Genomic DNA, 27,069 nt, shown 5'->3' on the forward strand with positions numbered 1-27,069 from the left:
GAGGAGTGAGATTTCAAAATTATTTGGTGCCATTAAAGGTTTGATTTTTGCTTTGTTTCTTATGGAAGAAACAAGACTTATATGGAGCAAATATGATATGAAGACATTCAATAACATTCAGTTCAACCAAACAAGTTTGTGCTTTGGTTAATGATATTACATGATGATTCTATGGCATTTACATAAAGTGGCTTGAGGAAACTGTTGTTGCTGAATTAGAAAAACCCCGTCACATAACCTCCCATGAGCAAGCACCTGGTGATAGTGGGATGAATAAACTCACTTTGAAGAGTAAGAAACATCAGACAGGACCAGGGGAGGGGACGGGCTGCCATCTGCTGCAATTGGTTGAGGGTGAGAGATCCAATTAGTAATGGCAATAACAATGAAGATCCACTTCAAAGAAAAGTTTCAATTTGAATATTAAATTTCTCATACTATAATGCACTCACTATGCAGTGGTGGCAGTACTGCATATGTACTATTTTTATTCTTTATCCTGCTGCTGTAACACAGTATGAGTGGAAAAACCATCAGAGCCATCGCTCATTCTGAAGGTCTTCGACTCAAATTGGTTTTCACAAAAGGAAAGTTAGAAATAGTCAGTGTTATATACTGACTGTGGTGCAGTAGTCAGCTCTGCCACACAGCAAGAAGATTCTAGGTTCAAATCCAGCCACCTGGGTCCTTTCTGAAAACGGGGCACTTGCATGGTCTACCCAGATCTGCACAGGCTCTCTCCAGATACTCCAGTTAGTGTTAATGGTTAATTAGCAATAGATGTGCATGTGAGCATCTGTCTTTCTCCTCTGTTACCTGCCTCTCTTCCCATGACTGCTGGGTTCAATCTCCTAATAATTTGTTCATTCGCAGACATTTCTGAACCAGCACAAAAACACATGTAGTGAATGTGAATCCTTACAGCAGTTCTTCCATAATAATAACTTAATCAGTGTGTTTAACTACATTTATAGGAAATCTATATGTTACAGCTACAAAATAATAATAATAATAATAATAATAATAATAAACAGGCTTAATTCTCTCCAGATAGAACTGAAAATGTTGTTGGTCGGCACTTATGTGTAAATCTTTTCCCAAAAACAAAATACCATCTCTATATATAGCGCTTTTATGACTATAGAAGGACAAGGTGAAAAATCAGTCCATGTTTCCTAAACAATTCTAAACCTTTTATTTTTCTAACAAGAGTGAAAAGAAACAAAAGGCAACAGTAAAATGAAAAGTTTATACACAAACTCACGACATCTGTGTGTCTGCAATATCAATAATAATAATAATATAATAATAATCATCTGAACAAAAGGAAACAAAATATATTGGGATAAAGTGAGTTACAGTGAAGTTAACCTTAACTTGCAAAGAGGGAGAGAATGACAGAGGGAGGAATAAAACCGGGAGTCAAAAGGATGGGAGGAAAAAAAAAAAAAGCATAGAGCATAGAAGGGAAGAAGAGAGGGAGGAAGCCAGGAGGTGTGGAGGTACATTTTGGGAAAGTAGCACCAAAAACATTAATGCCTGTTTTTAACACTTCCCAAAATTTACTTATTTAGAATGCATGTCCCCTCAAAACAGCATCAAACACGAGATTTGAAACAACTACAAAAAAAAAAAAAAGAAAAAAAAAAAAGTGTATCCATGGCGCCGTTGTCTCAGATCAGTAGTCAAAATCCTCTACTGCAGCACAGCTTCAGGAGTCATGCCCAAACAACAGTCTAAAATAAACCCATAGCTTATCCAACTTCAACAAGTGACTCAAGTGAAGAGAAACTGCAAATGCCGGTCCTCGTGACAGGCTTCGCTTAAACTAGCTTTTAACACAGTTGGGATAACATAGCATACTGAAAGACCTCAGAGACAACTCTAGACCAAAGACACTCCTATTACGGCAAGTCTCACATCTGTCAAGCACAGTCTTATTATGTTCACAGGAAGAATTCGTCCAGGGAAGGTGGAGAATAAAGTTTGGGTAAGACTGAGAGTCTGAACAACAACAACAACAAAAAAGAAAAAAATAATAATAATAAAAAATCCGGACAAATGAGATACTGCGGTGTTATGGATGATACTGGAGTGTAGAAGAGTCACCACTCTTAGTGTCTGAATGCATAAATGAGGGGTGAGAAGGAAAGCAGAGCACAGGGGAGGTCCTGTATCTCTCTGTAACTTGATACAGTCTTCTGGCACAGAAAGCCCCTGTCCCTTCAGTTTTTCAGGCTAACTGACTGTAACGAAGCTCCAACGATGACTGCATCACAAAATCTATCAAAAAAATAAATAAAGGTTAACACTAAGATACTTTATGCATTTCAAGGTAAAAAGAAAAATCTAGAAAGGGGATATGATACCTCAGGATGGGTCTGGACAGGGGAGGGGGTGTGTCTGAAGGGGCAGGTTTTCTTTGTCTCCGAGGCATCCAGTGACCTTTGTCCTCCGTCCCCACTGCCCCCTCTGTGGCTCTTCCTCTTCCTTTTGGAGTCCTTGGTTCGCCCACGGCCTGCTCGTCTCTGCTCTTCAAGCTCAATCTGAGAGATGATGAAAGAAATGTAAAAAAAAAAAAAATAATAATAATAATAATAATAATCATCAGGGCTCTAGACTAACTTTTTGACACGGGTGCACCGGTACGCCTAACTTTAAAAATGTAGGCGTACCGGCACAAAAGTTAGGCGCACTCAAATTTTTCAACCGCATCGCTTATCACTGCAGTTTTACATGTGCACTTTCTTTTGGGGGGGGGGGGGGGGGGGGGGGAGTCCATACAGATAATATTCATTTCTAAATGATTAACTAACAAACTTGTGCTTAACGTGCTTTGTCAATATTGTAGAAAATTTTAAGCTTAATCATCATCTTGGCCTCCTCTGACAATCTGTTTGCTGCTGTCTGTTGCTGAAAGGCACTGGGGAGAGGGGACACTTGGGCACTGCATTTATTGCAGCATATAATGCGTTTTCTGGATACACTGTGCTTTTTCAGCGTTCAAAGATTGATGGCACTGTGTCAGAGCACTGGCTATGAATTTCAGATGGATCAGGCCTTAACTTAACAAAAAAGTTATCAATCGTTCTTTTCATCTTTTCTCATTACCCACAGCTACATCCACTTCTGTCGGGCGTAGGCTGCTCACTAGGGCTGGGTATCATCACTGATTTCTATAATCCATTCGATTCCGGTTCTCAAAGTCCTGATTCAATTCAATTTAGCCTCAGACAGTCAGAAATATAATTCTGATCATTTATCAGTACTGATACATGTGAGACTTCATCAGAATTGTGAACATCACAGCACATGCCTTTGTGTGAAAGTAACTGAGAATAAAACACAGAAAAACATGAAGGAGATTTTCCTGGTCTGGCTTTTTATAGCAGATAACCTTAAAAATATTCTACAATATTCTGCAATTTTGCATAATTTTAAGAAGTTTACATTTCTTCAGTATTGAACAGCAAAAATTAGGCTTTCTTGTCCAAGGTCATTTAAGTGAAAAAAGAAAAAGACAACAACGTTAGACTGGTGGGTAATAAGCGAATGAATAATGCAGAAAACAGATTTGAGACGGGAAACTGTTCCTGAAGTACACAGAGAGCTGTGTATGAAGTGTAATTTTTATCGTGGTGGAAGCAAAACCACAAAAGTCAGAGGGAATTTATGACGACATTGATCAAATGTGAAGCGCAGTTTGCTGCTTCTTTTGCTGCTGGCTCTGCGAATTTTGGTTGGAGAGAGACAAAACCTGCAGCTCAAAATCAGTGCAAAAAAGACGTAAACACAGAGTGGACCTGACGCATCAGAATCGCTAAGCTCCGACAGCGTATCCGTCTACGGGCCGTCGGGTGAGAAAGCCGAGAAAGACAAAGCTGATTCTGATGTGTCGGGTCTGCTCTGTGTTTACGTCTTTGAGTGGAATCCGTTAATGAATTGATATCGCTTTATTCAAGCTACTCACCTCTCTCTTCCACCTGCACTTTCAACTGGACCACGGCCAATCAGAGAGGTCCCGCCCCTGACTATCTCTGATTGGTTTAGTCCACAATAGGGGCATAATGTGTGTCTGTTGTTGACCACACGGAGAGTTGCAGAGATTTATTTATTTTTTTTGTTACCCGAACAGTTGGTCACACACGACCAATTTTTTTATTTATTTTTTTATTTATTTATTTTTTAATAGTCGCACCACTGAAAAATGTGGTCGCATCTAGAGTGCGACCAATTTGGTCGCACTCTAGATGCGTAGATTTCCGCTATTCCACATATCTACAGGTAAGTAGATGCCAGACACACAACATTGTGTCACTGAACAGAGACGATAACAGAGGCTTCAACTGCAACATTTTGTAGTAAAATTAAAGTAAGCGTTTTAGTAAAATATAAAAATATTGATGACGGGTTAAGCATTTGACCTAGATGTACTAAGGCTAATGCAGAGACCTGGGGCCCGTTCTTCGTACGTCGCTTACTACATCCAAGATCAAATGACACATCCAAGATCAAATCATCGCGCTAACCGTGAGCTCGCTAATCCGGTTCCCCGAACACACCTGCTGTTGACGATTACTACAGCTGGACGCAGGAATGTGACATCACTGGGTGTCGTAAAAGGGGCTACGCATCGATAGTAGAAACATTGATCGGCAACCCGCTGATTGGTCGGCGAAAATGTCGAAGGGGCGTGCTCGGTATTTTCCGGCAGCAGAGCAAGAACTCATGAGTGAGGGATTTCAGGAGTTTCAGAGTTTAATTAAAACGCAAGAGAACACTGCAAAGGCTGCAAAAGCAAGGAGAGAGGGCTGGCAGAAAGTTGCTGACAAATCAAACTCGTAGGTAATTTAATAATAATAATAATAATAATGGATTGGATTTATATAGCGCTTTCCAAGGCACCCAAAGCGCTTTACGATACCACTATTCATTCACTCCCACATTCACACACTGGTGGAGGCAGCTACGGTTGTAGCCAGGCTGCCATATCGCGCCATCGGCCCCTCTGGCCAACACCAGTAGGCGGTAGGGTAGATCTATCATATGACACTATATTGTCCAATATCATATGGCATTATATTATATTATAATATGTTATATTATATCCCCTTTCACATTAGAGCCACAACAGGACCCACAAGAACATGGGAACAAGTAAAAGTGGAATACAGGAGTATTCTACAGAATGGTAATATTTATCTCTTAGATTGCTTTGCGTCTCTTGGCAAGGTAATACTGGCCTGTAATACTCTGTTAGTTTGTTCATAACAGCAACCAAGAAAAGGGCAGAGGAAAAAAAGACAGGTGGTGGTCCTGCACCCCCTCGTCAACAAGTTGGTTAAGTAAATAATACCCTCACGGGAATATCGATATCTCTCTATGAGCACACTGTCGCGCTGAGCTAAAGGATCCTGTCTATCCCGCAATATACGCTGAATTCTGAGGACTCTCCTTATCAATCTTGCACCTTCCGCAATGGGTTGGTCGCGTATACGGACAGGACATGGCTGCGACAGGCTTCCCAAATCCACCTTCGCTTTTATAGCCGTGGTCTCTCATCTTGATTACACGAAGTAATTTACAATTACTACTCTGAAATATGAATTACATCTGTAATAATCACATACATGTAATAGAATGTTAATAGTTCATTTCCCTTTTTTAGGAAATGACCTGTATGTATCTGTGTGACATCAATAAAAGGATCAAGTGCTGCATTATCTTTAGTTACATTGATAATATTTATTTATGGTGAAACAGTGGAAAAATATCGCTGTTGCTTTCGTATAAATGAAGCGGACATACCTGCGTGGCCGCGATCTGATCCTGTTTACATAAAGTAAACCTGCTCCCGAGCAGGTTTACGCTTACGGCTCTGTTGCTATGACAGCAAGTCCCGGATGAGCTTCGGGGAACCGACTGATCCAGGATCACGCGAAATCGTCAACAATCTAATCCGGCTAACCTACTTAGCGAGGTACGAAGAACGGGCCCCTGGACTGAATGTTCCTGCCTTTCCCGTCTATCCCAAAAGCCCTTGAAGTACATGGAAGCACAAGTTCAAGTAAATACAGTGATGTAATATTTTGGATTAGCCAGAACTGAACCTTTGCCTGTAAAACTGTATTAACTTTAACACCTGACAATTTACAGGGTTTCAAACTCTAAGATTTGACTCTTTTCTTAATGCATTTCAAATAAGGAATTGCACAAAGAAGACCAACACCACACATTCTTTGGGGCCAGAGATACATGATGTTAGTCTTTTTGTGCTTTGGTCCTGGTTCTAGTTGCACATCGAAACCAAATGAGTTTTGGAAGATTAAAATTGAACTATACAGTCACTTTATTTTCCAGTACCTGTATGAGTGTGTGTAGTGTTTCTCTGGGTGGATCAGAGGCAGCTAGCAGGACTCTGTGGATGGTATGCATCTGATCTAGGGAAACCTCCAGCAGATCTCCTTCTAGCTGCAGCTCCTCCAGCCGGACCCTGGTGTCAGGGGAAAGTTCCACTACCTGACCTTTTAGCAAGGGCAGCAGGGCCAGCAGAGACCCTACACCTGAAAGGAAGGCAGATACACAGTCAGTACAGTGTACAACTTGACTTTTGGTTAAATTAAAATTAACATGCCACCTCACCTGTAACATTTGACTTCTTTTTGATACCATTTTCACATCCACCCTGTCAAACGGGCACATAAACATATTAAAGATTTTGCCCTACTGGACAGCTCAGATTTGGTTTAATATAAAAATACACAAGAAGTTGATATGAGGAATTTACCTGTGTGCCATTGCTTTCCTTTGTGTTCTTTTTAGGTGAATTCTCCTCGGTTAAATCAATGACACCGTCGTCTCCTTCACCTCCCTCCGAGTCGGATAAAACAATAACCGAACTCCCTTCTGTCTCCTTCTCCACGCTCTTCTCCTTTTCTGGTTCACGATGAAGAGTTTCTTTGAGTTCTTGCAGCCTGTGAAGTACCTGCTGCACCTCAGGTGTCTCCAGTGCTTCCTTAGCTCGGCCCTGCCAAGTGATGGCCCTCTCCGTGAGACACTGCAGTGCTTCACCTTCAGGCAGACGCACGGGCAGCCTCTGCAGGGCTACAAGTAATGCCAGGATAGTTTCTAGGCGCGGGCGCCGTGACCGTTGGCACCGAGGACACAAGAAGCGCGAGTCCCAGTCCCACCAGCAAAGGGGGTTTATTGGTGGTCCAGAAGAGGGTAGTAGGGAGGGGAAAGGAACACAGCCACCATGAAACCAGTCCTTACAGAGATGGCAGCGTAACTGAGGCGCACGAGGCTGCCCAGAGCACACGCAGACTGACTGGGAAGGGGTGTGGTTTCTGTTACCATTCTCTTTTACAGAGTTCTTGGAGAGACCGCATGTGTCCGTCTCCATGGGATCATCCCAGCTCCCATTCTCCTTGTCCTCCTTACAACCTGCAATGCTAAGTCCAGATTTACGCATGTTCACCTTCTGTAACCTTAATAGCGCATCCTTTTCCTGGTGTTCCCCTTCTTTGAAAGCCATCACCTACAAACAGGGCATGGAAATAGATTTACCAGTTTAGCATAAAAAAGCATTAATAATGATGGAACTTAAACACTGAAAAAAAAAAAAAAACACCCCCCCCCCCCCCAAAAAAAACAAAAAACTAAAACAAAATCATATTCTGAATACTCACAATAGCTGCAGGGTCCCTCAAGTCCTGAGCAGAGAGTCCCAGAGTGTTGGTATCAGAGTCATCCAAAGGATCATCCGGCGGCCCTGCCTGATCCCGCCTCTCTCTCCTTTTTGCACATGGACATAATACCTGCAGGGGGCGAACGCCAAGTTTAATTAATGATTTCATGGAGGTCACAGCGCTGTACAAACCAAAATTAAATTAACTAGTACAACCTCAACACACAAGAATTTATTCAGATAATTATTTGTTTAGTAAGTATTCTGCTTTCAATTTTGGGATTCAGACATCTATTTTATCGATTCAACAATAAATGCCAAAAAAACAAAAAAAAACAAAAAAAAAAACAGTATAGGACAGCTCTAAATGACCTCTAGTAGACTGTGCTGACTGCTCTTCTTCAGGAAAGTCTTGCTGGCCTTGTCCCTCCACGAGTGTGCGCTGGTCACCTGGAGTTCCAGCTGCCTCAGCTCTTCCATGAAGACTGGTAGGTCTCTGCCAATAGCTACCAGGCCCTCCAAATCATCCATACATGGGTAATGCTCCCCATTCTACAACAACACAAACATTATTTAATAATTGCAGGTATTTCAAGTATAAGTCAAACCATTAAAGTGGGAGGTAAGCTAAAAGAACATAGATATTTTTTTTCCTCACCTGAATTTCCTCCAAATCTGTTACCCATGCCCGAGCTCGAGTAAGGCACCCCTGTAGAGCCAAAATGTTGGGCAACGTGACTGGGATAAGTTGGGCCTCATTTACTATTGCCTCCAGGGTGGAGAGAGGGTGCTTTTGCCTGGAAGATCAGAACCCAAAAAATTCATTGATAGAATAGACAGAAACACTTGTAAAACAATAACACTCACTATGGCAGGGAATGTAAATTCTCTGGCCTGATTCGCCCGTCTCACCTTTGTTCGAGGCAGATCTGTGCCTTCTCTTCCCAACGTTCTGCAATCGTGAGTAGCTCCTGAAGCTCTGCCATGGCGGTCTCCACAGACACACTTTGGGGCACATTGCAGCCTGCTTCCATCAGGGTCCTCAACACATCCAGCGTCACTTCCTGCCTCTCACCTTCTTCTGTCCCAAGGGTGCACCTCACCTTGGCCAACCAATGGCCCTGTTCCTTTAGCCCCTGGAGTAAATTACACTCTGGAACCAAAACAGGCAGCTTGGCCCCTTCCTCCAACAAGGTTTGCAACTGCTCAGGGGGTGGCGAGTCCTTCCTCCAATCTTTGTCATTGATCAATACTTGAGCTCGGCTTTGGAAATCCTCCATTGCCTGTAGAACCGTCTGAAGAATGAGAGAGTACCGAGGTCAGGCTAACATCACTCACACTTTTAAACAGAGACTCATCACAAGATTTTTTTCTTTAGATCTCAGTCACACAGCTACAAAAACCAGTCTGTGAGCCCCTGAAAAAGCACAGATAACTAGAAAAAAATGTGTATTCCCCACCAGACTGGCAAGTTGCTGGATCAAACTGGTCACAAAGAGGGTGCTGCCCAAACGTCGTTACTGCTAACTGCTTTAGTCAATAGAGGTCGCCTGTAGTTTGCATGAAGACACTAGGCATTTACTTTCCAAGTAGTAATTTGCAACTTTTATTTTAACAGCGATCATTATCAATTTCTAGTTTGACTCACACTTTAAGTTTCAATACTGCTTGGGGAGTAGTATACCACTTTCACATAGTGACAGCTAGCTAGCAACCACTTGCAACTGTTCCGGGAATACAGGTTTTTCCCTTATGAATGGCGGTTGTCAGATAGTTATTCACAATCACAAGGGCTGAAGCCTTTGTGAATGAGGTTTTAATTGTAAATTACATAAATATGAAAAAGAAAAAAACCCCCAGAAGATTATTTGTTTTGTGTGAAATGTTACGTTAACTTCTTAATAATTCTGAATTCTCACCGTGACCCCCTCCAACTGGTTTATTACACAGGGCAGGTTTTGTATCGTCTCAACCAAGGACTTCAGCTCGTCCAGAGTCATCCTGTTTTCACTAAAAAAACAGAACTATGTCAGTGCATACAACCTAACGCTTTGTGCAAAACTTAAGCTTGGATTCTATCTTACCTAGTTGTTGAATTGCTAAGGAGCTCTGTACTTTTCTCTTGGCAGTGTGCTATATCTTTAAGAACAGTGTTGAGTTTTCTGAGGAGCTCATTGTCAGGAAACTTTTTCTCTGCTGCTTCCATCTTCAGCATCTCCAAGTAGTCAATTTCTGCAGTTCAACAGGCCTTTGGTGTTAGTATCGTCTTTTGAAATGATTATGTTTTACTGAAATTTCAAGGCTTTATGTAATTAATGCTGATTCCTCACCTATTTTGTTTCCTTCTTCCTGTTCAAGTGCCTCTTTTACTCTGTTGGCCCAAGAATCAAAGGACTCCGACCGAACTTTTAATCGATGTAACATGGCTAATAACTCATCCAGGGTGTACCTGTACCTGCAGAGTGAAGAGATAACAGAAAATAACACAGATGGTAGATGTATTAGAAAAGAAAAATACCACTGTATTTATTTTATGGCAATTGTATTTACACGTGCAAGCAAAAAACAACAACAACAACAACAACAACAACAACAACTGACAAATACCTGAGGTAGAGTTTTTCAGTGGGGCAGTTGCACAGATCCTGAGTGTGATAGAGACAGACCAGGCGCTCGGGACAGTTTGAGCAGGCCAGGGCAGAAAGGAAGCATGTGGTCTTACATTTATCACACTGTCTCTCATCATCAGGCAGCAGCTCAAAAGCCTCACGCTCTGCTTCGGTAATGCCCTGCAAGAAACGAAGTTTCCCATATTCTTAAATGAACAATAAATAATCATCAATACATAAATATTATTCAACTGAGGCATTATTTACTTATATGTGAGTAAAATAAAGTTTGCTTCTGTGTCTCACCCTTTCCATCAGACTCTTTCGGAGCTTCCGCTCCTCCTGAACAATGATAAACATTTCCCGATGTGTAGCTGCAGCCAGATTAAGGTCTAGCTTCTCTGGGCTAGCAGCCATTTTACAGGTGAGCTCCTCATGGGAGAATACACAATATCTCCTAAGACGTCTGTAGTGCTCAATACAGGAACGACCAGCAGGCAGCTGAAAGAGACAGAGAAAAGTGATACTGATCGTGCAATATTGAAGGAGCAATGTGAAATGATAAGTTGGGACAGCGTAAACACACATACCCAATCTGCAGTGCAGAAATTGACAGCTTCTGCAAAGTTATATCCCTGATTGAAGCCACTATGGTAGGCTCTGGGGAAGGTAATGACAAACTCCCCAGCACACTGATTGGTACGGACAACCTGCCAATCAGAAGAACAGCAATCAATTTAAAAACATAAATCTTTCTAACGTGTGTACATTGTTTCCCAGATGGATGCTTGGGCAGTATATAATATGCATATATGAGCAATTGTTTATTTGTGCACCACAAAGACATTTAACAATCAAAAATTACATGTTTTTACTCTGCAATAGGGCTGTGCGATATGACCAAAATCTGATATCCCAATAGAAGACATTTATCATCCGACAACGATATATATTACACAAAAATTACATTTTCAGTAAATTCTGTGAATCTCAGTCAACTCAACTTGTGTGAAGTGCTTTCAGCTGGGCGTCATGTACCTGGAGTCGAGTGTTATGCAAGTTCAAATGGCCGCAATTTTCCTTTATGAGTATTTATTACATGGCGTGCTGCGAGGAAAAGCCTGTTCTTAAGTTTATTTTTTAGCACCTGACGACTCTTTTTAGCTTATCATCCGTAAACACCCTGCATACTATTTTATGTGATTCAGCTTATTTTGAAAAATCTCAACAGGATCTTCAGATTTATTTTGAAAGGTTCATGTGAAAAATAAACAAGCGGATAGGCTCCAGCGCCCCCCGCGACCCTGAAAAGGATAAGCGGAAGCGAATGGATGGATGGATGGATGGATGGAGGGCGGAGCCACGCGATGGTTTTACCATTGTTGTTGCTAACGACAACGCATAAAAACAGTCACTTGTGCGTCTGTTGCCGTAAACAGTTTATTTTGCGTCACCCCGAAACAAACGATAGCGTAATATGAAACGATAGACGTTTTCATATCGTCATCAGATATATATCGTTATATCAAACAGCCCTACTCTGCAAGTTGCTGACAAATACTTGGACAGTACAATCAGTGCTTCTCCAGTGTAGCCAGTGTGAGATCAGTGGCACATAAACAAGCTACAAAGTGTGGTTAGAGTGCCCAGCCAATTAACAGAGCAGAAGATTATCAATGACTACGGTATGACAATAGTATGTTAAACAACTGATATGTTACTAATGCACAACAACATTTGTACTGCTGATTCTGAGATGTGAGGATGCCACCCACCACAGCACCCCCATACAGAGATTGTCAGGGGAATCTTTGCTGTGTGACAGGAAGCTGTAAACAGGCAAGGTGGAAAACAGCTGCACTAACTACTGCTGCTTGTCTGTACTTTGAAGTAGAAAATGTGCAGCTGTATGCCCGCTGTAACCATTCAACCAGAGCAATACATAACCACATTTTGCATGGGTGTGAGGACGTTAATCCGCTTCTGGCACTTGGCAAACTGATAATATGACATTGGGTGTGCGCAATGTTTTGTATGATGCAAACCACCACTTGTTTTAGCCTCATTTAACATTGAATTCAGTTTAAAATGTCTTTTAAATACACATTCAATATTTGTGATCATGTCTGAGTCAGCCTGTGTGAGATGTCTAGCAGTGACTGAACTTTCAAAATAAAAAAAAAAAACTGATTGTCTAATCGTGGATGGTGATGTTTTTTTCAGACAGGGTGGGGGGCATTTAAATGCCTCTGAGGCCTACTAAAGTAAACTCCATGTGTAGGAAACACTGGTGTATGTGATTTGATGTGACACTGACCGGGACACCATGAGCCATGAGAATATTTGGGTTCATGATGGTGACCAGCTGATGCAGGAGGTCAGGCTGGAACTCAAACAGCTCTGGTGTTAGCTTCTTCATAACCTCCTCAAGTCGCTCAGCTGCCATAGAGGGAACCCCATACCAAGTCTTGGGTTCACCCCTAGAGATGGAAGATACATGGGGAGTGAAGGGGAGAGAGTGCAAAGTTAGTCTTTCTCTAAAGTACACGTACAAATGACATACTGTCTCTGCACTTAAAAGCTTCCTGAACAAATGCATTGAGCATGCTGTACCAGTGCAGGTAGTTGATGGAGTAGCTCCAGTGATCCTCAATGTGCCAGCAGAAAGCTGAGAACACCATGCCCACGTAGAGCCATGGCACCTTCATCCCAGAGATGTCTCCATTAATATGGCACAGGAGTGACTGCTCTAGCACAGGCATCACATTCAAGTTCCACCCACAGCGGGCATATTCCTGACCAAAAAGAAAGCAAAAACAAACAAAAAACATGGTTATGAACAACTTTAATGATTAGAGATTGGCAACATTTAGTATTTTAAAGCAAAAATGGCAAAGATACACTGGTGTCTGTCTCTCCAAATGGAATAAACTGCAGCATTTCCTTCTCAATTAAAACATTTGGTCAATTAAATACTGATAAATATTTATATTTAAAAACATTTGTTGTACTTTGGACCAAAGGTAAAATCAAAAGAAGTAATTTACTTAAATAATCTTGAACTGCGACAAATTATAATTGACTTCTTTGACAAAAATTATTATAAAGAAAGTAAATCAGTCAAAAATGTAAATAAACGTCACACTGTAGAATTACATGGAACGCACAGCATGTGCAGCAGCAGCTTTGATGTGTCTTCACTGTAGGTTACCAGCAATTTTCATTTAAGCGTCTGTTGTAGTACATTTAGCACAAAAACGTTTTATGATGTAGCTGCAGTTTTACTTTTGAAACATTTTAAAGGATGTTTGTGATTTTTTTTTTCCACCTTTATCATCTTAACTCTGAATTAGGTGGGGATTAGTTTCACCCAAAATCCATTCTACAGTGGTGTTTTGTGGATACACTAACTACTTTCCGGCTTTTTCAGTTGACAAGATTTTCAACAGTTAATCTAAAGCCGGATACTGCAATCATCACTCAAACAAAGACTGCCAATGAAAAACTGAGCTTAGAAAATAAGAAAAACAATGCACGTACCTCCTCTTCCTTTGTGAGCTTCCTCTTGCCATTGTTCATTGGGAAGCCACTACCAAACTCTTTGGAGTGTATGTCTGCTCCGTATTCAACAGTCACGTCTTCCTCAATACTACTTACTAATCGCCAGAATTCTCTCTCTACGAGCTCAGTGGGGACCATCTATACAGGCAAAAAATATAAACGCTAGAGATTAGCCTCTCTCCATTTTAATCGCTGAAGGGGGAATCATGATTCATAATGAAAAGCAAATGATACACTCACATGGACAGGCATGTTGAAGTAATCTGCTTTGAAAGTATCTGCCATTTCCCCAAAACTCTGCAGTGTGTACTCCCGTGTCGCTTGTTCAAAGCCAAAGGCTTCTGTGGGTTTTTTACACTCCTAAAAACATTAATTCAAAAAACAAAACAAGATGACACATAAAGAAAATCAAAACATCTAAGAGTCTTGCAGATTAAAAGGCAAACACATGCTTTTAAACATTCTTACGTACTTCTGCCACACACTTAGGGCATCGCCAGTTGCCCTTGGGAGGATCGGCAAGTGGGGGTAGTAGACAGTAAGTGTGGTAGTTGTCATCACAGCCGTCACATAGCATTAGTTTCTCGTCATCGTCTCCCCGACCACACATCCGACACACAAAAGAATCCACCTTTGAAAGTCGGTGATTAAAATAACATTAATCACAAGGCTTGGAGCCAAATGATGCCAACTTTGAACCGAACATCTGCAAAACAGGTTCCTGGGAACCAAAGCAGTGATTCTCGCAAAAGTTCTAAAGAATACCATCTACCTTGTTTACAGGGCTGAATAATCATTTATGCTATAATGTAATTAGATATCACATTTATCACAATTTTAACTGCCACAATGGAGTAATCACTAACTCTACTTACACACTGAGGATTGTTGAGATTGCGTCTAAGGCGCATTGTCATTTTGGTGCAAGGTGTATCATCTTCCTCCTCTTTATGTCCTTTCCCATTCTCTTCCGCTGGTTCTTCTTTCTTCACTGCCATCTTTACTGTAACACTAGGAGGAGGAAGCTGTGGGCCTGATGAGCTCCCATCACTCTGTCTCTCTTGAGGGTCCAGGGGCTCTGATTTGATTGAGGTGTCACTCAAAGGAGGTGGTATGTTGTCCTTGACAGTAACAGTTTGAGGCAACTCATCTAAAAACAGGAGGAAGAATCGCTCAGAGTCAGATGTGGTCATTTATCACAAGACAAGTAAAATTTATATTGTGTGAGATGACTGGATGATTATAGCACACAAAAAACAAGCTTCACAATATGTCCATTTATTCAACTGTCCAATTATTGACTGGTGCCACGCCATTCCCCCCCCTCGAATTACTAGTGCCAAGATATAAAAGCCAAAATTCAATACAAAATTTTAAAAAAGCTGTTTAATAAAGTTATAGTAATGATACCTTTCTTTCTGATGCCCTTGTCCCTTGCCACCAGTCCAAGTCCCATCATCTTAGGTCCTGCACCATAAATCTGTAACTTCTTCAATTCTGGGTTCTTCTCTATGTCTTCCTCTGTTGGTTCAGGCTGTGGAAAGAAGAAGTCTTTTACAAATCAGAAAGCAAGAAACAGACAGCAGCTACTCCTCAAAGCACAAAGAGCAAGCAGAACACAGTTAAAAACATGAGAGCGTAGCAATGCATCACAAGAAGGGATTATTCTAGGTTAGAAAGTAAGGAAAAGTTAACCTACATCACAGTGAAGCTTAAAGGTTAAGACCCATCACCATCACACACAACAGCAGATGCAACCATTCATTTAAGTGGAGGGCACTGGTAAGGATTTTAAGTTATGTCATCTATTTAGTCAACTCAGGTTGATTATTGGTTTTACGAGTCGGGTGAGAACACAAAAATAAATCAATAGCAGACATACAGAGTAGATTAGGGCTGCCATTCACAATTATTTTTTAAAAGGGTAAATGGATTTTGAAAAGCAATGTCAAAGGCAGGAATGCATCTCAGACACAAAGTTTCATGCTCATATAACAAAGATAAGCCATTTTAGCATCTAAAGCTGTACTAAAACATCCCAAAAACAGATATTATTTAGTTTTCCATTCCTATTGGATGATTTAAACTTCAGAAAAACTGCAGAAAAATGACATCACATTACAGCAAAACATGAAAACTACAAATTAGTGTAGCCACATTCTGGACTATATTGCATCTGGGAGGTTTAGAACATGGAGAAATCCAATTTAATCAAAATACTACCTGCACATAATATTAATGGGGGGGTGAATATTTTAGGACAGTGATCAGATTTTCAGTCTGCACAAAACACATGCATGATCAGCAACGCTGACAAAACCATAACAGGCCGTAATGTCACAATTAAATAGAATTATTGTTTTTAAAAGGAAAGACACAAAAGCATTTCTTGTTTAGAACAGCCATTCCAAACAAACATAACGTCTTCGCATAACATCCATTTAAGAGGTTTCCTCAGTCAGTCCCAATCATGAAAGGATTTGGTGAAAACTTGCTCAACCCCCACTTTTTGCACACAGGTGTGCACTAAGAATCCAGCAAACCACATTCAAACCACAACCTGTCTTCCAACAAGACAGTTCATGTTTGCATATCATACCAATACTATTGCCAATCACAGCACAAAAACTGTAAATAAACAATACCAAAGACTCAAAATTTCTTTAGATAAGAGGTCAAGACATTACAAGGAAAAAAAGTTAGAAATTTAATCAAAAAGGATTCAAAATATTTGCCACCTGTGTGCAGTTGTACTCCCTTTAACTGACAAATGTAGCTTTGGCCACCTAAAACATTACCTATATTGTCCTTGTGCACAATGCAAGCACCTTTTTCAGTCAGCCAAACCCTGTGGACTGAACGCAATAGATATCAAAGCAGATGAAAAGGGCTTGAGGTTGTGGAGCTATCACTCTTTGATCTGAGGCCTGTACTACAAAGCAAAGTTTGGGCTTCAGGTTCAACTATGGAGCTAAAGTCTTTGAGCTTATTCACCGCTTATGCTTAATTTACGCTACCACGGTTGTGTCTGTTTGCAGAAGTATTTGACTATAGAGAAGGATTTTCAACCAGCACAAAAGTACTCCCATGCAGTCCTTCAAAATCCCAACTACATGCTGCTCAATGTGGATAACTTTGCGTATTGGTCGAAATCTGATTGAGATTGAGAAGTGGGCCAGAGAAGTGAGTGACACTGAGGGCTCATCAGGAATGAGAGGAGTGCGACAAAAAGAATAAGATCAGAAAGTAATCACAAGTAATAAAATACAGACAGTGGCTACAGTGAGCACTTCATTGTTTTTTAATACTTTTTCACTTCAGCTCTTTGTATGTTACAACTTTTACTCATCTCCACGGCTGGCTCATAGACCAACAACAGAACACAAGCAAGAGTAGCCCTCGGACCGGTTGCACCGCATATTTTTGTTACTGCCCCATCTAACAACAGATGCTCTCTGCAGGTAGACAAGCAGTCCAAAGCTGCCAATGGACTTCCCACACGCTACCACTGCTGAAACATAATTTCCCCAATAGTGTGTTTCTAATGCCATGGTAAGCTACCTCTAACAGAGCAGGTCATGTTTGGGAATAAGAGTTGAACATCAACAAACACCACCAGCTAGTGACTAATCAATTCTGTCAAATATAGTGCATGTTGTGAAAGCATCTATAATTTAAAGAATTATCTAAAGTCTTTCCTTCATGAGGAGCATTAAGAAATAGCCTTTAGAGCAAATATATTTCTAGATTTTTTGTTTTGTTTTGGTTTTTTTGTTGTTGTTTTTTGTTTGTTTTTTAGTTTTGTTTTGTTTGTTTTTTTTAAACACTGCACCTGTTAATCTTTGTAATCACATATGCTGTAAACACTAGACAGAAAAACACCGGGTTGCCTTATTGAGTTGACAGACACCTTCGTGTGATTTAGTGCGACTGCAGATAGGGCAAGTGAAGCCAAATAAAGAACAGACATACTGGATATGCCTCACTTGCTTCATAGTACAGGCCCCCTGATCTCAAATGGGTAAAACCACCTAGACGACAACAATATGTTCAGAATGGCGCTTATTTATTTTAGTGCTTGAGTGCATTAAGAATCCAATATTTCACTGTCTGCTGTCAAAATATAGTGCTTGGTAAGTAAAACCCTATTAAATTAAACCTAGCTGGTTCTTCAGTGTGAGTGCACTCAAAAAAAGAACACATGCAGTCACACTGTTAACTGCTGTAATGAGGGAGCAAGCCAACACAGCGCAAGTGAAAAGGCACACAGACATCCCAGCAACAAAGCATCACAAGCCAATTACTACCACACAGAAATAGCATGAGTGAAATAGAGAAGACTAGAGAGCACAACAGCCCAAAAACGAGACTAGAAAAATTTGTTTGTCAATATTGTCTATAATGAACCTATTTGGTTAGGGCCTTGGAAGAATGGTTCTCAACAGCAGTGTCATTCTTGTATTCAAAGTCCAATCCCCTTGAATTTTTAAAATAAGATAATGTCTAGAAACACATCGATAGCATTATAAAACACTTCCGTCCAAGATGAGACTACACGGTCTCATAGTCCTAGAGCAATTTTAAGAAAAAGACCAAAGGGCTTAAATAAGAAGAAAAGAAGTCAGGGAAGTTTCTCTGCATTCAGTGTAAATCAATATGGAGATTTAACAAGAGAAGGTTTTTTATGGCAACAGTTCTGTGACCATATTATGGGCTGGCACCCCCACACTGAGAAGGGATGATTGCATGTTAATGAAAATGTTTTAGTGGTTAATTATAAAAACAAAACAAAACAAACAAAAAAAAAAAAAAAAAATCAAACATTTAGACAACTTCAAAGGGGGTATGGTGGTCTAGGAAAAGAGTGGGGACGTAAAGGGAGCTCATATGCTCAAGAGGCAGTACCGCAGAGATGAGTTGAGAGCCAGTGGTGAGAGGATGGGGGGCCAGATCCTCTGGACCCTGCAAAGGGAGACAATAACAGCAACAATAAACTAAGACAAGAGGAAAACAGGAGATGAAAGAGGAAGGGAGAGAGCCTGGAGAGAACAGCCAGTAGTTTTAGAGGAAAAAAAAAAACCCAGTGGGACATTATGAGTCCAGGATCACATCTTATGTAGGATGTAAAATTTTAGATCTAATAGGAGCTGCTGAGGATTGCCATTTTAGCTGAGGTTTGTTTTATTGCACGACACTTGGAATGCAGTCTAGAAAAATGAAGTTTTTCTAGATTAGCTTTTCTAGAGAGATAGAGATATTTGTAAATACAGAATTAAACAATATTGTTTATATTGACATAGCGCGATATCAATTATTTTACACAGAGACTTTTTTTTTTTAAATAAAGCTGTGCTTGTGAACCCTCCAACTCATGCTCATTCTCAAAGTTCACCTACCACATGGAGGGAAAATTTGAAGGTTTATATCTATGCAGTTTGTAGTCATCAAGTTCAGCATAGTCTAAGGGGCTTGGAAGGAAGCGCCTGGACTTAAGGTCCATGTCGCAAAAGTCAACCAAGTATGATGACTTGTATAAGCAATGTTAAGAGTCAGTCACCAACTTCAAAACTATCAGTCTGCATTTAGTATACAGTGCAGACTGGTAGGCAGTGATTTTTTTAAAGTATAAAACAAAGAGTAGCAGGTTACTCTGTGTGACCTTTTTGAAATTGCTGTTGTCAGTGAAGTCTGGTGGAGTCACAGCTTCCCTTTCTTGTCAGAAAGATTTGTCTGACAGCAGGTAAAGTGGTGAAGACACTTACACTGATATCGATTTCTTATAGATGGCTAAAATTCATGATGCCATCAACCTCGTCCATAGCCACAAATGACTTCAGTTGGGTGTTCTTGCCTGCTTTTGTATATCGACTGAAGGTAATATCAATTATAGCTCTGACACACACACACACACACACACACAGAACTCTAAGTGAAAACTGTTTTGGGTCTCTAAAATAAGTGCAGAGTTTCCTGGAAATTGTAGTAAACTGTGGCAGAGAAACAAACTGCTTTTAAATAGGACCCATGAAATTAATATTATTACATTTTTTGTTGAGCAACCTGGTGATAAAAATGCTTTTGACATCCCCCCTGTTGCTTCTGAAGAATATTGTGAGGCATATATCACTTTTAGTATAAATATTTAATATATGATTTTTGGGGACAAATTACCCAGCCCAAGTCTGAACATGTGCTCAAAACTGGACGTGTTCAAATCCCAGTATAGTGCTGTATAAAAGCTGAAAGAAAACCATGCATTGAATAGGATATAAAGGACATTCTTAGGCAGTAATCACCGTCAGTTAACTCGTCACAACTGCACACATTAATTTTCGAAATTGTTTGTTCTCAAACTTAAATGTGCAAAATAAAAATGCACATAAAAAAATAAAGAAAATTAAAATCTACAGGCAGCCATGCTGCATCTAAGTAGAAGCAGATGTGAATGTAGGTTTGTCCAAAAGTTGGGTTGTAGATTAGTAAAAATTATTAAAGATAAATAAATAAAAATATACTGTGCATTTACTTGAGTGACTGGAGAAAGTGCAAGAAACAGATCAGAGAACAACATAATAGTGCAAAGAGGAGCGACAGCAGAGGAAAGCAAAGCAGCGCGACAGGATGGAGAATAAGCAAACTATGATGCGCTCTGGGTGCACTCTCATTTTCCAGATACAACTGATTCACATGGGTACATAAAGGACTTGGAAACAGTAGCATGACGGCATGGTCCACTCAATAAGATTTTCAAACACTTGCAGTGTAAATGGTGTGCCTGCAGTGATGGAAGCACTGTTATTTCTATGCAAAATTATCACAGAAGTAGAAAGTGAACTGTTAAATGACACTAAAATTTAAGCATGACGGAACAGGCTTCTGAATTCACTGTTACTTCTAGATTGAACAATAAAAATGTGCAGATAACTATGTTACACTTAGATTTAAAATGTTGTAATGCAAGATAGAAAAATCAAAGTAAACATCTAATTTAGTTGCATAATTTAAGTCCTCCTAGAAAAGTTTCTTAGGTTTGCACTTGCTAATTTTATGCATCTTTCCAGTAAATGTAACCAGTGCTGATTGTACTGCTGTTTATTTTGACCACAACACTTCCTACATAAGAAGTTTTTTAAGTCACAACAGTCACATTTTCTTCCCTTCTATAATTATAAATAAGCCCAATTAGGCTGCCTGAAAACTACATGAATACCAGGTGGTCACACACACACACAGGTTAAATTGGACTACATTAAAACCACACTGCTGCTGAAACAGACTAGATTAACCAAACCAACACGAGTTTTGCATTGCTTTACAAACAACTTTTTCTGTGGTGGACAGTTTCTTTTTGAGGCAGCAAGCCTATTTGGAAATGTGATTCAACAAATGCCATTTATGTAACCAAAATACACATCAACAGAGTCATTGGTCACAGAGGTATGCAAATATACTCAAAGAGCATTAAGGACTGATAGTCTCACTCACATCAGGCTGGCAGCGGTTTGCTCTGCGTCCGTAACTGCTGATTTTGGGTGGCTGCACTGACTGTCGTAGGGGAATGGAGTGAGGCTTGTACTCTTTGTCCACATCTTCCCCATCATAGTGCTTCGGCTTACAGTGCTGGTAAGTGTTTGGTTTTTTTAAGGAAAGAAAAAAAAATTATTAATAATATTCACAGATAAACTCAATTTGAAGGCTGTCTATTAACTGATCACCCCATGTACCAAGAGACCAGAATGTAGAGCATTACCTGCAAGCTGGTACCAGATTGGAACATTTCATAGGGGTAGACAATCCTCTCATAGTGTGAGCGCAGCAGAGAACCGATGTTCTTGCCCGGAGGGTAGCCAAGCCTCTGCGCAATGCGAGCCCAGCGCCGCTCCTTACAGACCATCTCAAAACCTCCTTCATCCGTCACAATCTTTGGCAGAAATATATTTTTACCCATACTTTTTACAAACTGAACAATTTAAAAAAAAAAAAAAAAAATATATATATATATATATATATATATATATATATATGAAGTATATATTTTGAGTTAAAAAAATTTTTTATTTATACTCACCTTTGACAGGCTGAAAAGATCAAGAATGCGCCTTTCAATATGTGGAATTTTCAAAGAAGATCCCTGGATCTCCCAAAATCTGGCGATGCGGTCCAAATAATTAAGCTTCACTCTTGTCTCCGCCTAAAAACCGATGTATGGGGAAAACACCACAATTACTATAGCCTTTTCCACCCAAATAAATTACTGACAAATAAAGAAATTTAAAAAAGGGGGGGGAGGGGGGGGACTCACCTCTAATTCATTAAGCCTCTGAATACGAGGTGTGAAGTGAAAACTATCCAGCTCCACTGAAAATGGAGGCTGCCAGTCCTATTTAGTAGGAAAGACATTCAATTAGAACATATGTGCCTATGTGCTAAATCAAACTTGTGCTATATCTTGCAACAGACTATTCAGAGAGGTAAGAAAAAGAATAAAAGAGCATGGGAGAAAGGGAACACTGAGCCTATTTTGGACTTATTTGGGTTTAATGGCTTTTGGGCTCAAGAACTTGGCACAGCTTTAACCAGAAAGGATGGTTAAGGTCTTTCACTTAAGAGTAAGTGAAGCTCAAGCTGTCCACAATAATAGGCCTATCTGCTCTTATCAATTCTGAAGAAATTATAATACAGATTAAAAAACAAACAAACAAACAAACAAACAAAAAAAACACCACTGCAGGTAATTTGACTAGCACTTATAATAGCTCCTATTTGCATAACTTTTGACCAAGCCCTAAATATGAATGAAAAAAGCTAATTAGATTTAGTGGACATATACACAACTAAACGCAAGTGTAATCCTCCTTCAGGACCAACATACATAGACATTTTAATTAATACTGTACATTGTCGTTTTTAAATTCCAGAGTCATGGAATTTAAAAACGACAATAAAATTGAAGAAAAATAATTAAATACATAAATACAACATAAACCAAGTATAAGCAAGTATTTACTGGTGGAGGACGAATTTTACAGATCCCAGATTTCTCTGCAATCGGACGTATCTTGGCGATGTAGCCTAGGGGATCCTGAAACTCCTCCCATGACGGCTCAAATACTGGACACTCCGGAGGAGGCACAAATTCTTCCCCTTCCATCGCCCTGACAATAGGGAAATTGTCAATTCATACAAGTTTATAAACTCTAGCCCACTTAGTAATGTGCATGGCAGCAATAATACGGAATGTGAAAAATATTTTATGTACATGAGTCTGTTAGTGTACACACAGCAATTTGAATACCCCCGGACCCAATTCATGACCTAATGACCTTTTATAGATACTACAGGACACTCCAGAGTCAAGAATACTCACAAAACTATAACTCAGTGTCATCATCATATTTACATACATGTTGAATACTTCATTAAATGTTCTCACTGACAGAAAATAAGAACAAGTGGGCGGGCTGGTGACGTCAATTTTTGCAAAGGTATTCAGGAATGTCAACTTCCCCCCTTTCAGGTTAAATCTTTGATATGTAAATTGTACTTGCACATCAGAAAAAAAAGACCCATACGTGCACAAATAGCCTATTTGCTTAGTCTTGCCAAATCATCACTTCCTTATTCTGCTCTCAGGTTTACATATATACAGATGTGTGATGATCATGTTGAAAACACTGTTTCTAGTATTCACAACAGTTTACACATTTCTTAATAATAACATATATCATGCTGGGAAATCCCAGGACTATGATTTGTTTTTTACCCTTGAAGTGGTCCTTGTTAAAAACCCCTCCCCCATCATCAGACAACAAAACAAATGCCATGGTCTGGTAGGTCTAAAGGCCCAGTGTTGGAAGGGGCTAAGGTTTTAAGTTCTTCTTTATCATTTGGGCTACACAAGAATAATTAAATTTGATAAAACACACGAGTAATTTCTATATGAAAATGATCAAGAAGCACTGTTGTCAATGTGTACATTAAATATCTGTACCAGCCTGCAAAAAGTGTCAATCTAGTGCCTTAGCTTTTCAACGTTTCTATTTTTATTTTATTAAAATAAAATAAAAATTATTTTATTAAAATAAAAATAGAAAAGGAACTTGAAGCTGGGACTTCAGTAACATATTTCACATCCATCTAATCCCAAACAATGGCGTGGAGGCCATGAACCCTCAGATACAGAAGGCCTTGCAGCTATCACCACTCATGAGTGGGCTGGATTAGATTACTAAATATGACAAATACAATAACCTCTTTACAGAAGCCAAAGAGTAACATCTAAACACCACTATTAAATAACACATGTAACTATTAGGTTACAACTGTTAGCTTCTACCAACTAAACTTAACATAACTGCCGTTTAAACGAACCTTACCTTCAACCAGAAGCGTAACGACAGAAATAAATGATCAGAAAATGCCTCCAGTTCCGTTATTTATAGTGGGTTAGCTATGTGTCATTCATTTCTCGTCTTCTGTCACCTAGGAACTCTATTTGTGTCTATTGTCCGGCTATCAGAGGCGATAACGCAGCTTGTGGCTAAACGCTAGCACCGAGGCCTGCACTTTTTTTCTCAGCTCCGTCCCATCGCCACCCACAGTGGTAGGTAACTAGCCTTAGTTAGCTAACTGGGCGGCTGAAAAAACTAAGTCAATACTACAGCCGCAGACCAGCTAACCTACATAATGTCGCTGAAGTCGACGCCAACACGCAGCTAGTGAACATTAATCGTATATATGCAAGTTGATATGCAGTTATCTGTTGATCTGATTACACTACAACATCTCGCTGCATTCCCGTGACTGACCCGAAGACACCTCGATGTCCCGGGGTATGATAGGGATTGTGGCCGCTCTCCTTCCTCTGTTGTTGTGATGACTGGTGGCTTAGCTAACGATGGCCAGCTGTGCTCGGTCCAGTTGGCTAGCTACCGCTGCTAGCAAAGTTGACCGTTTTTTTTAGCTTCAGCTCTCCATATACTCCGGTCTGTCAAGCATACGGGCTCAAAACATGGATTGCTGATGTTCGTTTAATACTAAACGAGGTTCTCAAACTTTGTCAATTATGTCGTTATCAGTCATTTTCCGATCAACATCATTACTCTCCTCAGGCCATCCTATCTTTCTTGACGAGACGCCATCTTAGCTTTTTTCTCACGACCGAAGTACAACCTCAAATCTCTCACGTCTCTCACGTTTACTCCCTGAAAGTAGTACCCACGTAGGCAAAACACAAAGCATGTAATTGCTGCGCGACCAGTTGGGGAAGAAGTAGGTCAGAAGAAGGGAGGTTCCACTGTGTATTTAAGGGAGGAAAAAAGAAAAAAAAGTTCACATCTGTGACGCCTGCGCTTCCGCAGCACATTAACAAGTCACTGATAATGATCAGCACGATAGTGCTCTTCCGTTCTCTTCCAGAATTTCGGAAGGAATACGAAACATTAAATGTTAGCAGAAAAATGACAAGCTTGATAATGAAAAAAATAAACAAACAAATCAATAACAGTATCAGACTTTCACCAGGTTGGTTCCTGGTTATTTATTGCCGTGCAGATCTTCCTGAAAGTTTATCATCAGGCAACACCCTTTTGTTGTGAAAAAGAAAGTTATGGTAAATAGGCTGTACTTATAAAGCACTTTCCTGGCACTTTAAGCTCTCAAGTGCTTTCATACTACAAGCCTCGTACATCCCTTCATTTACACACTTACTACATTTATATACACACACAGACACTCTGTAGGATGAATTTAGGCAGGACTCAACAACTGAATCATCGACCTGAGTGGTAGACAACTCAGGCTACCTACTGAGCCACAGCCATGTGAGATAAGGCTCTATGTAGTCCTATGAAAAACAAAGTACACCCTATGATTGAGTAGCTTGTAGGCCTACCTTTAGCAGGTAGATTTACAGGTACAGGTAGATCTGGAGATCTATCTGTACCTGTAAATCAGGGATGGGGAAGATCTGCAAGTAATTGTTTTCTGTAAGACTCAGAAAACAAACAGCTCTCTTAAGGTCCTGCTGCACCATTTTTAGGTTGGGTTGAGGTCTAGACCGGACTGATTGCAACTTTTTGTTTCTTTTCTTTCTCGGGGATTCTGTTGTAGATTTGTTGGTGTGCTTGGGATTGTCCTCTTTCACAATCAGATTTCAGACAGATGGTCTCACATTTGAGTCTAAAATACTTTGGCATTCAGATGGTGACTCAGAGAAATTTTGTTTTAATGCACCTTTAATGTAAATCTTCATTTTAGAGAGAATAGGCTTTCTTCTGTCAGCCTTTCTAAACAAGCCAGTCTTTTATTTTTTCTTGTAGTTGTACTGTCATGAATATTAACATGTAATGTGCTAACTGTGGCCTGTTTCTTTGTTTCTTTTCCAAATTCTCTGACCATTTTCTGACCTTGGAGGGAATTTGCTGGGATGTCCACTTCTGGGAAGAATGTCTTGAATGTTTTCCACTTGTGAATAATCTTTCTCACTGAAGAATTATGGAATGACCTTATAACCTTTTCCAGACTGATGTGTAGCAACAATTGCTTCTCTAAGGTCATTACTGATGCTTTTCCTTCTTGGCATTGTGTTAAGATACATCTGAATGTCCCAGATCGACAAATTGCCAACACTTTCTGATCATCAGTTGATTAAGTGCTTTTGATTAGCAGCACCTGGATGCTACATTCATCCATTCGCTTCCGCTTATTCTTTCCAGGGTCACTATCGCTATCCCAGCTGTCATAACGAGAGACGGGGTACACCCTGGACAGGTCACCAGTCTGTCGCAGGGCTAACACACAGAGACAGAAGACAACCATTCACACTCACATTCACTCACAGATTCACACCTATGGGCAATTTAGATTGATCAATTAACCTATCCCCACTACTGCATGTTTTTGGACTGTGGGAGGAAGCCGAGTACCCAGGGAGAACCCACACAAACACGGGGAGAACATGCAAACTCCACACAGAAAGACCCCAGCCTGACGGTGGAATTAAACTCAGAACCTTCTTACTGTGCAGCAACAGTGCTAACCACCGTGCCACCCACCTGGATGCTACATGCCCTCCTAATTTATATGGAATGAATCACGTGAAAACTTTCTTTTGAAGGCTCTATATGGTTTTAGTAAATGGCCATCAAAACTTTTATATATTAAAACTATCTGAACTGACTGTAACATCATTCATTGTTAATATACCTGTAA

At 40.1% G+C, this 27,069-nt stretch overlaps 1 protein-coding gene across 3 annotated transcripts; it reads right to left on the minus strand.

The window, feature by feature from the left end:
* Positions 1–1,171: 1,171 nt before the first annotated feature.
* Positions 1,172–25,196, minus strand: kdm5c (lysine demethylase 5C). Of its 3 annotated transcripts, none has more exons than XM_012917817.4 (29): positions 24,666–25,196; positions 22,865–23,012; positions 22,160–22,237; positions 21,926–22,048; positions 21,608–21,778; positions 21,343–21,477; positions 18,763–18,819; positions 15,268–15,391; positions 14,733–15,007; positions 14,330–14,488; positions 14,098–14,217; positions 13,837–13,995; positions 12,910–13,091; positions 12,614–12,776; positions 10,887–11,006; positions 10,603–10,797; positions 10,295–10,476; positions 10,018–10,142; positions 9,772–9,919; positions 9,607–9,697; positions 8,600–8,982; positions 8,346–8,484; positions 8,060–8,239; positions 7,689–7,817; positions 6,788–7,537; positions 6,643–6,685; positions 6,364–6,563; positions 2,370–2,546; positions 1,172–2,283 (listed from the first exon to the last, which is right to left on the minus strand). In XM_012917817.4, the coding sequence occupies exons 2-29, from the start codon at positions 23,006–23,008 to the stop codon at positions 2,275–2,277; spliced, it is 4,761 nt and encodes a 1,586-aa protein (XP_012773271.2). In that variant the 5' UTR covers positions 23,009–23,012; positions 24,666–25,196; the 3' UTR covers positions 1,172–2,274. The 3 variants fall into 3 exon arrangements, with proteins under 3 accessions (XP_012773271.2, XP_012773272.2, XP_012773273.2); XM_012917818.4 differs by having other exon boundaries at positions 24,234–25,196; XM_012917819.4 differs by lacking the exon at positions 18,763–18,819.
* Between the last annotated feature and the right edge of the window lie 1,873 nt (positions 25,197–27,069).

The sequence above is a fragment of the Maylandia zebra genome, linkage group LG20 (assembly GCF_041146795.1).
Source record: "Maylandia zebra isolate NMK-2024a linkage group LG20, Mzebra_GT3a, whole genome shotgun sequence".
Lineage (NCBI taxonomy): Eukaryota > Metazoa > Chordata > Actinopteri > Cichliformes > Cichlidae > Maylandia > Maylandia zebra.